This window comes from Pipistrellus kuhlii, unplaced genomic scaffold (assembly GCF_014108245.1).
Source record: "Pipistrellus kuhlii isolate mPipKuh1 unplaced genomic scaffold, mPipKuh1.p scaffold_m20_p_4, whole genome shotgun sequence".
Taxonomy (NCBI): Eukaryota; Metazoa; Chordata; class Mammalia; order Chiroptera; family Vespertilionidae; genus Pipistrellus; species Pipistrellus kuhlii.
The window spans coordinates 65,805,556-65,821,306 of record NW_023425540.1 but is presented as its reverse complement, the minus strand read 5'-3'; the positions used below and the strand labels follow the sequence as shown (position 1 = coordinate 65,821,306).

Below are 15,751 nucleotides of genomic sequence, written 5' to 3'. Positions count from 1 at the left end.
ATAATGAACAAATTCCCAGGAGAAGAAAGTGACACGTTTCAATTATTAAATAATTATTGAAAGAGTAATTTCATCAGTGTCATGTTTCTTATTAAGAAATATCCATGCAAGACCTTTTTACTTTGAGTAAGCTGATTAAGTTATGTTCATATGTGTATATTGACAAATGGCATTGTTTTCACTGAGGTAGTTTTTAAAAGAAAGTGAATAGAATCCTTTAAGTTCATGGCTTTTTGTTAGTGTTACACTGAGTCTCCTTTAAAAGTAGATTAAGAATAAAATGTGTCCATATAATTAACCCTCCTTACTAACATGCATCCTGATATATTTACAATCTTCATCATTTCCTATTTACTCTATTTTCTGCCCTCTTGCCTAAAAACCATTGACAAAGTAATTTAGCTATTTTTTTTTCTAATAATAGGATCACAAAATTTCAGATGCCTCCTTTCTCTTGAGTTATTGTAAGAAGTATTAAGAAGAAAACAATGTTAAATTAGTGGTTCAACTCTAAACTTGTACTTCATGAAAACAAATAGTCTCATTCTTTGAGTGCAGTGAACTTTATTACAGACCAATTCTTTCCTTGTCCCACAAACTTTCTACTGTAGAAACAACTCTGTAAACAGATTTCAGCTTCACTGGGAATCATTGATGTTCTACAGACCACATTTGAGATGTAATACTTGAAGAAAAAATGTAATAGACCTTGAGATTACCATAGTGAATTGTGCTCTGCCACAAACTAACAACTTTACCAAATAGGCACAATTCATATATGTGAAAATTACTTAAGTTTTTTTTCTAAAATGTTTTATTAAAAACATTATGGTGTTTGAATGTAAAATTGAATTCTCTGCTTTTGTTCAGAGACTTGTTTGTGCAACTTTTTGTTTAAATTGGATTAGTACCATGTTAATTTTACATTGCCTCTGGTGAATAGCCACGGGACTATAATCTCTGCCAGTAATTTGTCACAGTAAAATCCTCTGGAGGGCCATACAAAACATTTGTGTAGAACAGATTAGACAGCAAAAGCCATATCTTATATTGTTAATAAATGTTAATGACAAAACCCAGCTGGTAAAGCTTGGAAATAAGATCTAATGCTTAGTGCATATTGCCAGAAAAATGTTTAAACAGATTTCCATTACTCAAAAGTGATCTAGTGTAGTCAGTATGTGAATTAAAAAGTCATAATCTATTTAGAAAAAAATATATTTTCTTCAGATTCACAATTTTAAAGTCTGTTTCCAAGTTGTAAACTTTTTTTTTTTAAGTAAATGGGGAAGTGACAGCTGTAGAATATAAGTAAATGTCACATAAAATGGTTCATAACTTAGAAAACAAGAAAGTGATATCCATACATCCTGGATTTGTGAGATATTTAAGGGGTAACTTCATTTTCTTTTTTCTGCCACTTCCATGAAGATATAGTACAGAAATATTTTTAAATCAAAACAAATACTTAAATTGTACTAAACATATTCAAATTAAGATTAACTCTTTACTCCTTGGGTACAGGACTAAGAACTAAGATATTGGGTAGGATGTGCGTCCCTTACCATATTTGTGCACAGTAGATCTGTTTAAAACTAAGCTGATATATTTAGTTAAAACAACACAGACTTCATTGGCTGACATCAGCACTATCTTGTCCAGCCTCCTGCTTATCCACTCAGAGTAATTAATTTGATTAATTTATAAGTAATTTAGCCAAGGATAGGATGTAAATCTTTGTTTAAGAAAAACAGTTGGAGGTCCAAGTCTTGGTTAAAAACTGTGTCTTGAAACCATCCAGGCCCTCCTCCTGACTTGTCAGCTCTGGGTTATTTTCAGAAAACTTTACTTGAGTTCCTTAGTTTAGTTGGGAGCTTTTTTCCCACAGACTTACATGGTATGTGTGAGTGGGAGAGTATGTAGTGGCCACTTTTTAGCCGCTGTTTAGTCTAGTGTATGTATGTTTACATCTCCTTTCTGGATTTATAGGCAGCCAAGGCAAAATAAAGATTATACTCACTTGATTGAGGAGCCTTTAACCCAGAGCACCTGGCAGCAGAGAGGATTTCTTTCACTAACCTCTAATTTTTGTGTGTGCATGTGTGATTATTTTAAATGCTGGATCCTTGATTTAAAATTCAAAGTTTTTCTTACGTTTTAGAATTAAAATGTTTCAAGGTTTATAAAGCTAAAATTTTATAAAGGAACCTAAAAATAATCAACTTTTTATTATTTTTTTCTGCTTGCAAATTTGACAGCACCATATAACATAGAAAATAAAAATCACCAGTAACCCTCCTCAGCCAGATATAACAATTTGGTGTACTTTTCCTAACGAAATAAATTGTACATTCCAGAAATAAACAAAAGATTCTTATACAACGTCCACCTCCTAGGTTAAGAAACAGAGCATTATCAATGCTTTGGAAACTTGTGTACCTTTCTCAACTGCATCCTTTCCTAAGGTAGTTACTTTTTTGAATTTGGTATTTATTACTCCTTTGGGTAGGATGTAGGTCCCTTACCATATTTTCTTTATAATTTTATAAGATATATTTAAAATATTGGTAAATAGCACTATTCACTTTTGTATATTTTTATGTTTTATATCCATGAGATCATTTTCCTGGGACCACCAAGACTCAGAATTGTTTGTGATTTAGCTCTTTTGATGCAAGTAACTATAGTTAATTTATTGCTTTATAAAACTTGTACATATGAATATACCACAATTTATTTATCCAGTCTTCTCTCAGACATATTTTTCCCAAGTTTTATTTTAATAAGACAACACAAAAGTTTTGGACATGTAGAAACATGTAAGAATTTCTGTAGTGTTTATATCTAAAAGTAGAATTTTTGTTAGTAGGGTTTGCTCATCTCAACTCCTACTCTAAATATTGTCAAATTACTTTCTAAAGTGGTTGTGTAAATCTGCAGTTCCCAAGAGTGGTATATAATTGTTATTCTTCACACCATGTCCAATTATTGTTTAGGTGTATTAGTTTTTTCCAGTTTGGTGAGTGTGACAATAGTATGTTGTGGCTTAAATTTTCATTTCCCTGACTTTGAGCATCTTTTCATATGATTATTAACCACTTACATGTCCTTATTGTGGAGTGCTTTTTTATGGCTTTTGCTCAAAAGAAATCAATCAATAGGTAATCTGGATTTTGGCATCACCAGATACAAAGTTTGAAATAAACCTTACTATCACTATGTTCTAGAAAGTAGATGACAGAAAAATGTATTAATGAAATGGAATCTTTTGAATCGTGTAGAAATTCTGGAATTGAAAAGTATTGTGAGTGAGATGTAAGAATTCAGTAGGTGGATTAAGAGCAGATTGGGCATAGTAGAAGCAAGGATGTGCAAACTGAAGCAGAAATGAGAAAAGAAAAAAAAAAGGAAAATACAGCAAAAAACATATGGGATAAAGTATATGAGACTGACTACCTTTTGTGTAACTATAGACTCTTGACTTAATCCACGTGGGCTGCTATAACAAAATACCACAGACTCCATAGCTTATAAACAAAAATTTTTCTTACTCTTCTGAAGGCTGAAACTCTGAGATCAAGTACACACCTTGTCATGTTCTATGTCTGGTGAGGGTCTGCTTCCCAGTTCCATTTATGTGTCTTCATCTTTCTACTGTCTTCATATGGCAAAAGGAGCTAGGAAGCTTTCTCAGACCTATTATATAAGGACATTAATCTCATTCATAAAGGCTTGCCTTCATGACCTAAGCACTTTCCAAAGGTCCCATCCCCTGACAACATAATATTGGGAATTAGGTTTCAACATAAGAATTTTGGGAAGATGCAAATATTCAGCCTATAGCAACATTTAGGAGAAAATAGAAAATGTGGAGGGATGCAATATTTGAAGAGATCTGGCTGAGAAGTCTATAAAAGTGAAAAAGAACAAGTCTTAAGATATCAATGAACTCTCAGCAGGAGAGTTCAAAGTAAATCATATCTTATATGCATCACAGTAAAGTTGTCAAAAAACTAAGAAAATCTTAAAAAGCTGTGGGGATGGAGGCAGACATTACCTTCATAGGAGCAGCAATAAGACTGACAGATGACTTTTCAACAAAAGTGAAGGAATTCATAAGATTGTGGAAAAACAGCCATAAGACTGAAAGAAAATAACTACCAACCTAAAATTTTGTACCCAGTGAAAATGTTTTTCATAATGAAATAGACATGAGACTTAATGAAAGCTGTACTTAGGGGACATTTATAACCTCAAGTTCACTTAGAAAATAAGAAAAACATAAAGTTTTCTCTAAATATCCCTTTCAAACAGTCAATGAAGGAAATTAGAAGATAGAAAATAATCAATACAAATAGAACTTAATGAAATAGGAGCAAAATGTACAACAAAATAAAGCCAAAAGTTGGGGGGTTTTTTTTTTTGTTTGCTTTTTGTTTGTTTTTTTGAAAGGAACTTCCCCCTTAGCAAAAAGTGTTCAAGGACAAAAAGAGAATAATTATTAGGTCCTAATACCAGGAATAAAAAAGGGGGACTGGGCTACACATTCTTCAGACATTTAAAGAGGTAAGAGGATGGTCCAAAAATTTTTATGTCAATTTGAAAAAACAGAACTTACAAAACTGACACAAAAAGAAACAGAAAATATAAAGTTTTTCCTTGAGATCAGGAATAAAAATGCCCTCTATCACCTTTAGAGAAAAATGCCCTCTATCACCATTTCTTAGCAACACTGTACTAGAGGTTTTAGCCAGTGTAATAAGGCAAGAGAAAGAAAGGGTGCATCAGCTACAAAGGAAAAAGTAAAACTGCCACTGTTTGCAGATAACATTGTTATATACTCAGAAAACCAAATGTCTACATAGGACGTACTAGAATTAATGAATTTAGTAAGTTTGTCGGGCACAAGGTCCATATGAAAAGAACAATTTCAGTTCTCTATACTAGACACAGTTAGAGAAGAAAATTTTTTTTAAATCTTCCATAGCATCTTAAAACACAAATATTTGTGTTAAATTAGTTTATGGAAAAGGATAAAGTATTAAACAAATTAAAGAAGACCTAAATAATGGGAGAGGTAATAAACCTTGTTCACTGATTAAAGAATCAATGGTTTTGGCCAAATTGATCTGTAGATTTAGCATAATCAAATCCCAGCAGGACCTTTTTTTTTTTTTCAGCCCTAGAAACATATTTATATGAACATGCAGAAGTCAAGAATAACTAAGAATTTTGAAGAATAGCCAATGAGAGAAGACTTTTTCAGATATCAAGATTTATTATATGAGTTATAGTAACAGACAGTGTACTTTTAATTCAAGGATAGAGAAATAAATCAGGTTACAGGGCCCAGAAACAAACCTAGTATACATTTAACGGACAGAGGTGACATATGGCAGGTGATATTGCCAAGCAAGGGGTGTCTTTTAGTAAATATTGCTAGGTCAATTTGAGCTCTATATGGGTAAAAGAAGAATTTTCATCTTATGCCACACACAAAACTAATTGGATATGAATTACTGATCTAAATGAAGCCTTAAAAGGGTAAAATAAAGACTGAGGCAGGCAAAAACTTGGACATAAAGGCACTATCCAAAAAATAAAAAATAAAAAAAATAGATAAATTTGGGCTATATTAAAATTAAGTAAAAAATACCATTACAGCACTGAAAAGGCAAGACAAAGACTAGTGGAAAATACCTGGAATTCAAATAAGTAACAAATGACTTATCTAGTATACAGGGTGGGTCAAAAGTAGGTTTACAGTTGTAAGTATGGGACTTAAGAGTTTATTCTTATATCATTTATTAGTTATTGTACTATTTTCCATACAAACAACCTATTCTCCCACCACCCTGTGTATAAAGAACTACAGACATATTAAGATGGATAGCAAAGTAGAGCAAAGTGCCAAATGGTTGAACAGGAACTTTATAAAAGAAGATGCCATTAAATGCCAAAGACCATATGCCATTAAAAATATTAAAACATGTTCAACCTCAGTTGTCTTTGAAAAAATGCAAAATAAAATCACAATGAGATAAATTTAAAAACAATGTTAAGTGAAAGAAGCCAGTCATAAAATAGCAATACTGTCCAGTTCTGTTTATGTAAGTTCAAAGCAGTCAAAATTTGTGGTGTTAGAAAATAGTATAGTGGTTATCTTTGGGAAACGAGGATATCTAAGATTCTTATAATTTTTTGTTTCTTACCTGGATGATGGTTGAGTTGTTCATTTTAATCAATAAATGTTTACTTTGACAACATACCTATTGGCCTACCACTCCCATTTTGGGGGTTGTGTCCTAAAGAAAGAAAAGCACCTATCCCTAAAAAAAAATATAGAAATATTTGTGATACTAGATGATAGGGTGTTTTATTGTAGCATTGCTTATTGTAACCAAAAGTCTTTATTATTGAGAAGAGTGGTTGAAAAATCATGGAGTATTCATTCTGTGGAAAGTTACACATGTATTTTAAAGAAATTGTGTCAAATGCATAGGTTTTTGTATGATCCTGGAGAAAAGAGGGAAAAGAAATATTGTTACCTAAGAGAGGAGTGGAATTAGTGACCGTTACTGAATTTTTCTTGGTACATCTTTGTATAATTAACCATTTCTTAGATGCTGCTCTTGCCACTGATCCTTGTAGCAATTTATTGTGTTGTCAGCAGACTCTTTCTTGCCTTTAACTTCTTTTATCTTATGCTATTCAGTTAACTTCATTGATTGGGCCGGTAAAGATTATGGCTTATAACAGAAAAGTAATGGAAAGAGGTGTTTTTTTAAAAAAAACAAAAACAAAAGAACACACACACAAAACTGGTCATTTCTGGATTTTATGTATGTCATAGAATTGGCAGTGTGTGTCTATATCATGGGTATCATCAAATAGGATTATAATCACAAGTTAAGGTATATTCCTAATATTTTCTATCTGGATTGTTTGTTTCTTTCCAGCGGGAGCAAGAAAGTCAAATGGCTCGTCTTAAAAAACAGCAAGAAGAATTGGAACAGATGAGACTACGTTACTTGGCTTCTGAGGAAAAAGATACAGTAAAAACTGAGCGACAAGAATTGTTGGATATAAGAAATGAATTAAACAGGTATAGTAACTAGAACATTACATTGCTTTTTCATACAAAAGGAAAGTTCTAATAGGACAGCCTTTTAATTGGTCATTGGTCCAGGGAAATTATGTCAAGTTTTTCAATAAAGTAGATCATCTATAATAAAAGCGTAATATGCTAATTAGACTGGACATCCTTCTGGACAAAGTTGGGGCTGCCAGGGAAGCCGGTGCCAGCAGCTGGGGGAAGGAAGGCCTACTCTTGCATGGGTTTTGTGCAATGGGCCTCTAGTATACTATAAAATGGAGCTGATTTGTACAATAGAAAACTTAGGCCAAAGACCATTATTACATAAAATTTTTGTCATGAATGTTCTAATTAATTTGTAACACCTAAAACTATTGAGCTTTTTCATTTACGTTTATAGCATTGTTGTCTTAATTTTTATTTTTGTATAACTACTTCGGGATCATTGCTACTATTTCAAGGTAATTGATTATACTGAATTCTTAATTACAAGAAGTATATGACATTTCAGATTTATAGTATTAATATAAGTGATAGTCCTTATTTATTGAGCCCTAACCATATGGCAGCAGCTATATTAAATGCCTCAGATGCCTGTCTGATTTTCTTTAACCTTCAAAGTCACTTTCTGAGATACTCAAGAATTAAAGAAAGTACCAAGGTCACACAGCCAGAGTTCAAATCTGATTCCAGAGGTTGTTTTTTTAAATACTATGTTACACTGCTCTTCTCTGTGAGGCCTGTTTATCTGAGTTAGAATTTTAGTAGTATTTCATGTTGGGAAAGTCATCTTTAGGAAGCAGCATAAGAACAAATTATAATCTTTTTAGAGGTGAGTTGGGGGAAGACTTTTTAACTTAGTTTTTCAAGAGATAGTATTTTTGTTTCAGGAAAGCATACTGTCTTAGCTTGGGATGCCATACAGTACCATAGATTGAGTGGCTTAAACAATAGTCATGTATTGTCTCTCAGTTCTAGAGGACAGAGTTCAAGGTCAGCATGCCAACATGGTTGTTTTCTGGTGAGGACTCTCTTCCTGCTTTGTAAGCAACTGCTTTCCCACTGTCCTCACGTGGTGAGAAGAGAGTGAGCAAGCTCTGTGGAGCTTCTTCTCACAGCGGCACTAATCCCATCATGAGGTCCCCATCATTATGATCTCATCTAGACCTAATCACCCTGATCATCTTCCAAAGTCAGAGACCATCACATTGGGGGATTGGGCTCGGCATATTAATTTGGGGGAATGCAATTGAGTTCATTTGATGAAATATCCCATGAAATCTCCATGATGTGGGGAAAACTCAGTTCTATATTAGGTAGGTTTAGAGCTAAATTAAATAGCTACGTTTAGTATATTAATGTATAAGTATCAGTTGGAAAAGTTCACGGTCTACAGTGCCATGCTATAAGGCTTTTATTTATTGATTGATTGATTTTTTTACTGAGAGGGATAGAGAGTTAGAAACATCAACATCGATGAGAGACACATCGATCAGCTGCCTCTTGCACACCCCCTACTGGGGATGTGCCCACAACCAGGGTACATGCTCTTGACTGGAATCAAACCCAGGACCCTTCAGTCCGCAGGCTGACGCTCTATCCACTGAGCCAAACAAGTTTCGGCTATAAGACTTTTTAACTCAGCAAATATTTATTTGCTGCGTTGCAGACTTGGAAGGTGTTACAAATTAATTAGAACATGAACCACGCATTTGCATCTATAGAATTTCACTTCCTATAGTAATTAGTGAAATAAACTTTTTAACAGTAAGGACTTTTCTTTTTGATTCATTGCAGTATCCCCCAAAACCAGCCCTGTTTGGTAATATAAAAGTTTTCTTGAGTGAATTTAGAAGGAAATGTTATGTTAAAATTGTAATAATATCAAATTTACAACCTAAAAGTCAACAATAAAGGATGATTAAATAATGGGGCATCTAAATGATGGGATGTTATGAAGCCATTTAGAAGAACACTTAATGATGCCCTGGCAACATTCATTATATTAGTAAGTGGGGGAGGGGGAGTGTACAGCACTCACTGCATGTAATATTAATTTTTCAGAAAAATATGTATTTAAAACATATATGCATTTTTATTGAAAAACAAAATTACTCAGATTGGTTATCTCTGGATAAGATTATGATGATTTTCTTTTTAACATTTCCAAAATTCCTATAGTTTTCGTGTATTTTATAATTAGAAAAACAAGTATTGTTTTTAAACTGTCCTTTATAAGTGTGCTAATTGACTTGCCAAGTATAACACTGGTTTTCGTTTTCTTCCTGAAAATATTACTAAAAATGTGTTTTACCATTAAATCATTTTGTTTTAAATGGCATTGTTAAGAAAATCAAAACAGTATTTGTTGCCTACTAGAGTAGTGTTTGTTCTTGACTTCTCAGGTTAAGGCAACAAGAACAAAAACAGAGCCAGGATTCCAGAGAGATTGCAAGAGGGAAAGCGGATGGTCCACAGGGCGATGCCCTGGAAGAAGGCTTGGATGATTATTTGACTCGCCTAATAGAAGAGAGGGATACTTTGATGAGGACGGGTGTGTATAATCACGAGGATCGAATCATAAGTGAACTTGACCGACAGATCAGAGAGGTTTTGGCAAAAAGCAATACCAGTAATTAATAACATTTGGAAAATCTTTATAGACTTCAGGTCTAAATTTTAATTTCATTGTGAAACCCTTAAATGAAGGGCAAAATGGATGTTTTAAGATGCAATTTTCAGTTTTTTATAAGCAAAAATTGTATATGCTATTGTATAGTTATTTATTTGATTTTATTTACTTTGTGCTACCTCTCCCGTTCAGGTTTTACTTGTAATTGCATTTTATATACTCATTTAAATGCCTTTTCAGTGTTCCTCGTAATTTATAATTTCATGGCCGAGATTTCAAAACAGCTTTTCATTAAATTTATCCTAGGCGAAATAACTACAGTAATTTCCAGTTACATAATTTTTCATGTTGAGCCAAAAGAGTACATATTGCACTTTAAAAATGTGTCCTATTCATTTTGAATATAGATATTTTAATTGTTTAGACCAATTGCAAATGTAAACAGTTTTATTTAACTCATTTAGATATCCTGTCTTTTTTACTTTTAACATTAGCAAGTGACACGTTTGAAAACAGAAAGCAGAATAAATGCAAAGAATCCATATGGTAATACTGAGAGACAAGTTAGTCATTTATTTAAAGTTTATACAGATTAAACTTGTTTCAAGCCCTATTGAATTTTCAAATTTTCAATGTGCTCCTAACTTTTAAGAATATAAAGTAACAGCTTAATAAGGTCTTTGTCAGCCTCTTGCTCAAAATTGCATCATTTTCTTTTGTTGAAAATAGAGGTTTATTTTTGTTTTCCAGTATTAGTAAGACTAGTTAACTTTGTAATATAGAAGTAGATACTTTTTAAAAAAGACTTTAGCTGGGAAAGTAGAATGAAGAAAATTTTTTTTCTCCCTATAATTTTAATCAGTCTTTTTAAAAAGCACGAGATTAAATCATTGGAATTTATGTAGTGCCATGTTTGTATAAACTTAAGAATTCCTTTACATTATATTCTTCAGAGCACTTCCCTCATCCTTTTAAAGGGTACTGAAAAGGCTTATTAGAAAATTCCCAATTTGGTGAGTCTTTAAATATGTAGTTTGAAATTTTATTCCCAAATATAATAAATTTAAGTATGTACTTCAGATGGGATATATATACTATTTACTGATAACTTCTGAAAAGCAGAATAGGCCATTTGGTACACTAAATTTAATTTCTGTTGCTTTCCAAAGAGATATGTTTCTTGTTTGGGAAATTAAAGTCCCCACATGCATTATATGTTTTTTTTTTTTCTTTATTAACAAAGTATTAATCTAAAAACAACCCAGCAGTAAATAACAGAGAAAAAAATTACTGAATGAGAAAATAATGAATATGTGAATCATAAGAATTTGAAACTTTAATTATGGTTAGGCATTTTCTCATCGAATTTCGTGCCACGTAAATTGAACAGAGTATTCTTTTTGTTTGGGGAGGTCTTGAGTAAAATATAGTGACTGCCTTCAATTGCATTGTGTACTGTGTGTGACTCTTCTCAAACACTAGAGGGGGCCTTAGATTTAAAGAAACAAAAAGGACTTTTCTAAAATGGATGTGTGGTTTATTTTGCCTGCTGTAAAGCTATCTTTTGGCTATGTATTTTAACAAATAAAATGGTAATTGTATGCCTGTTTGAGTTCCTGAGCAGTCTGTTACTTTTGTTCTAAACCGAGTGGGCCAGCGCTTGACACTTGCCCTATCAAGTCATTTTGTATCTTTGGTCTGTAAGTACTTACATTGTATATGCCTTTTTTAGTGTCTTTTTTAAAATTGGAAGTGTGAAATTTTAACACCTTCAGCAACAGCCACTTCATTTGTATGTGGTATTTAACATATTTATATTGCTTGCTTGAGTCCTTGGGACTTGAGTATGACCACAATAGATGAATGAATTGAGCAAGTGAGTGATGAATGAATTAAATTTCCTCATTACTACATATAACTGCAGATCTTTCATTAACTATTTTACTGTGAAATAAAATTCATCTTTAAAATATGATTCCTTTTCATGGAGAAAGTCTTGTTTCCACGTCTAAGGTTGGCACACACTGTATGGGTGGGGCTGTACCATGTCTACTAGGTATGTGTGGTGCCATGTCTGTATAAACTTGAAGAGTTCCTTTACAGGTATATCCAGGACTTTCTATTCGAGAGCCAATTGTTTGAGTATGACTTAAGGATGTATTGGGGCCCAGCACAAACACCTTAAGAGTAGATCATCTAGTGCATTGTTTCCCAAAGTGTACGCATACCCCCAAGGGTATGGGAAGAGTTTGGTGGGGTACACGTTGCACCGGAGTTTGGTGGGGTTATGCACTGCAACGTGCTTAGCTGTGCCTAATTCTACGTTCTCATGAGTAAGAGGGTTACTCAGCGTTACGAAAATTATAGAAGAGGTACATATATGTCAAAAGTTTGGGAAACACTGATCTAGTGTGATCAGATGACTTCCTTGGTCCACTCACTGCTCTGTCCAGATACTGCCCTGTGTGAATCTGAGTTCTCAGATATCCCAATCCATACTCCCTGTCCTCAGCCACCTCTGAATGGACTGCTCTGGGTCTTATAGTCTGTTAGGGTCCTCTGGTAGTATCTGGATTTTTAAAATTTTACCTCACTACTATGTCCAGCTTGACTGAATACTTGATTTTTAAAAATCACATGCCATAAATAAAATTCACCATTTTAAAATATATAATTCAGTAGTTTTTAGAATATTCATACACTTGTACAATCATCATTATTACCTAATTCTGGAACATTGTCATCATCCCCCAAATAAGCCCCATACTCATTAGCAATCACTCCTCATTCTCCCCTCTTCCTACCCCCTAACAACCACTAATCTACTTTATGACTCCATAGATTTGCTTATTCCAGACATTTCATATATATGGAATCTCAAATTGATATTTAAAATTGGAAATATGACAAGTTTCTGCGGTATACAACGTTTTATCAGTGTTGAACTAAATGATAGAGATGCAGGAGGCCGACATAAGGATATAACGTTTGTCCATCATGTAAGAATACAGCCCAACTATTCTATTATCCGCTGCCCAATAAAACAATGACCAAAAATAATAGTAAAAGAAGATAATGTTCTGCTGCAACATCTCTGAGCAAGCCCGTAACGTTGAAAATGGGTTACTGACACCAGGTATGTGCCATTGGTTTCTTATCAAAATGGTCTACTTTCCCACGTTTTATAGATTTTAGGGATAATGAGAAGCATAGTTGACCATAACAGAAAGTTCATGAGGACAGAAACCAGGTCTCTCTTACTTTCTGCTATATGCCAAGACTAAAATAAAATAGTGCCTGCCTCATGTAGGCACTCATTATTTGCTGCATTCATAAAGAACAAGTTCCATATGATTTCATTCATATGTGGAATTTAATGAACAAATTGAACTATCAAGGAAAATAGAGACAGATTCATAGATAACAGGCAGGCAGGTCTGGGGGTGGGGTTGGGAATTGGGGTGTAAGGATTGAGAGGTAAAAAAACAACTCTTGGACATGGACAACAGTGTGGTGATTGTGAGGGGGAAAAGGGTGGAGGAGGCAGAAGAGGGCATAGAGGGGATAAAAGGTGATGGAAAAAAAAAATGAACAAAAGCTTGTATATTGTCTGGATTATGGATAGTGGAAATAGTTCTGCAGCATTGTAAATGTATTTAATGCCACTACATTATTCACTTGAAATGGTAAACATTGTATGTTATATATGTTCTTTCACCACAAGAGAAAAGTTTGCTTCAAACTCTGCCTCAAATCTGATACCCACTATTCTCATGCTAAAAGTTTTCTGCACACGAGTTGCCTGTCAATCCATTTTTGAAGATATTATCTTCTCAGTCCTCGATGCAGGAGTGATTGGCTTAGATTCTTCATTATGTGTTTGTAGCATCTTTATTAACAAAATATGAAATAAGTGAAAATTAATGGCTACATTTTCATCCTGTCCTCTCAAGTAAACTGCAGGGCCCTGAAATGTGGAACTGTATTGCTTTCAGGTTTATAAAGTTAAGGTCTTGTTAACCTTTCAAAAAAGAACAACAACAGTGTTTTTAAAAACCACTGGCTGTTTCATATAGCAGATAGCCCAGGCCATGCATATATATATTAGACAGTGAATTACTAGTTCCCTAACATAGGCTTAGTATCTTTTTGTTGGCTCCAGTCTTAGTGTTGTCTGGTGGTCTTATTAACTGATAAAATGATTTGTGTGGGGATGCTGAATAAAGTCTGGTTGAATAATTTTAATATGTTATGACTTGAAATTTAAATCTGTCTTTGATATTTGTGCTTTGGCAACTGTGACATAGGCCATGGAGCCCAGACTTTTCAACATGTCCTTTTCTGCCACCTGCCCTAGAGCACAATCAAATTACACTTCTTCCTATCCCGTGGGCCCTCCGCTCCCATTACTCAGAGAAAGATGTAACATCTATCCTGGTGTAAATGGGAAATACAGATTTGTTTGCACCTACATGTTTTCACTGAAACCAAAAGAACCAGAGGGCCCACTGATTCTGTTATATAACCTCTATTTGGCATCAAATTAGAATCCACTGTTAGGAATGTACTTGTAGGAAGGCTGCTATATACTTAAATCTCATTTTATTTGCTTCTCTGGGATTGTCTTTGTGTTTTCATTAGAAATGTTTTTACAGATGTAGGCGCCTCAGATATAAAGTTGCTGAAGTGGAGACTCAGAAGTTGAGCTTTCAAATGGAAGGGGGTGGAAATTAGATTAATTTATAGATAAATAATTTGCTGACTCTGATACATTAATGTACAATAATCCCTGGAGGCTTTGAAAAATACAGTCACTATATTCTTAAGGTTCCTGAGAATGTTAGGTTTGTCATTCAAAATAGGAAAGAACTAAAATAGGGTCCATTTGTAATTTCTTCTTAGGAACATTTCATCCACAAATTCATAGACAAATATTTTTTTTTTCCCAAATAGCTTATCTAATAGTTGGACAGCATAGCCCTTTTCTTGATTAACATGTTAACCAGTCAAAAGCATACAGACACGTTAGACAAGTGCTGAATTTTCCTCAATATTTTAGAGCAAAACTTGGCAAGACCAAATGAAGTATTACTGCAAAATCCTACTTTGACATTATTGTAAATTTTAGTGAATGCCAGCCCAGTAGTGAGAGAGTCTGCCTTATACTGTAGGTTTGCAATGTAGATTACTCAATTCTTTAGCAAATTATCAGATTAGTAAATAGATTGAGCAGGATTAGGCATTAAAGAACTGGTTTCATTTCTACACCTTTCTGTAATCTGAAAAATGGAGAAAGGTTTTCTTACTAAACATTTCAGGGTTGTGTTGTTTTGGGGGTTTTTTTTTAGCTTTTTTTTTTTTTTTTTTTTTAGAGAAATTATGAATTTCAAAGCAGGACTATATTTGCATTACTTGAATTCAGTTCAGAATGTATGAATGCAGTTTGAAAGTGATGGCCTGATATGGTATGTCAATTTCTGAATTAGAGGCATTATCCACATATCACTGTCATCCTGTTTAGACTGAATGAGACGGTATTACTGACTGTGTATTCACTTGATCATTGACTTGAAGAAGGAAATTTCAATTCCTGAGTTAGCTTCATTGTTGGCAGATGAGAGTAATGATCTTGCCTTGGTTACTAACAAGATTTTTAGGTAACTAATTGAAATTTGTTAAATTTGCATAAAGATATCTTACCTAATAACAGACAAACACGTAAATTGACTGTACCTCCGCTATGCCTACAGCCAATCAGAGTGAGTATGCAAATTAGAAGACCAAAGATGGTGGCCACCCAGCTGCTCCAGGTGCAGAGTGGCCAGGCTGGGCAGGATGCCTGCTATGAGGGTGAAGGAGGGGGCATGCAAAGGGATCTACAGGAGTGGAGTGCGGCAGTGAAGACAAGAAGGCAGACTCTGGCCAGAGCGAAGGCCTGGATCCCAGGTGCCAGAGGAAAACCAGTGCTGGAAGCCAAGGGAAGGAAGGCCTATTGCACGAATCTCTTTGTGCAACAGGCCTCT

At 34.0% G+C, this 15,751-nt stretch overlaps 1 protein-coding gene across 6 annotated transcripts in view; it reads left to right on the top strand.

The window, feature by feature from the left end:
- Positions 1–11,332, top strand: part of CEP120 (centrosomal protein 120) — a 53,579-nt gene extending 42,247 nt beyond the window's left edge. For all 6 annotated transcript variants that reach the window (XM_045571886.1, XM_036409682.2, XM_036409683.2 and 3 more), the window contains 2 exons: positions 6,960–7,105; positions 9,502–11,332. In XM_045571886.1, the coding sequence (XP_045427842.1) occupies positions 6,960–7,105; positions 9,502–9,736 (381 nt within the window). In that variant the 3' untranslated portion in view covers positions 9,737–11,332. The remainder of the gene's footprint in view (positions 1–6,959; positions 7,106–9,501) is intronic.
- Positions 11,333–15,751: the final 4,419 nt, after the last annotated feature.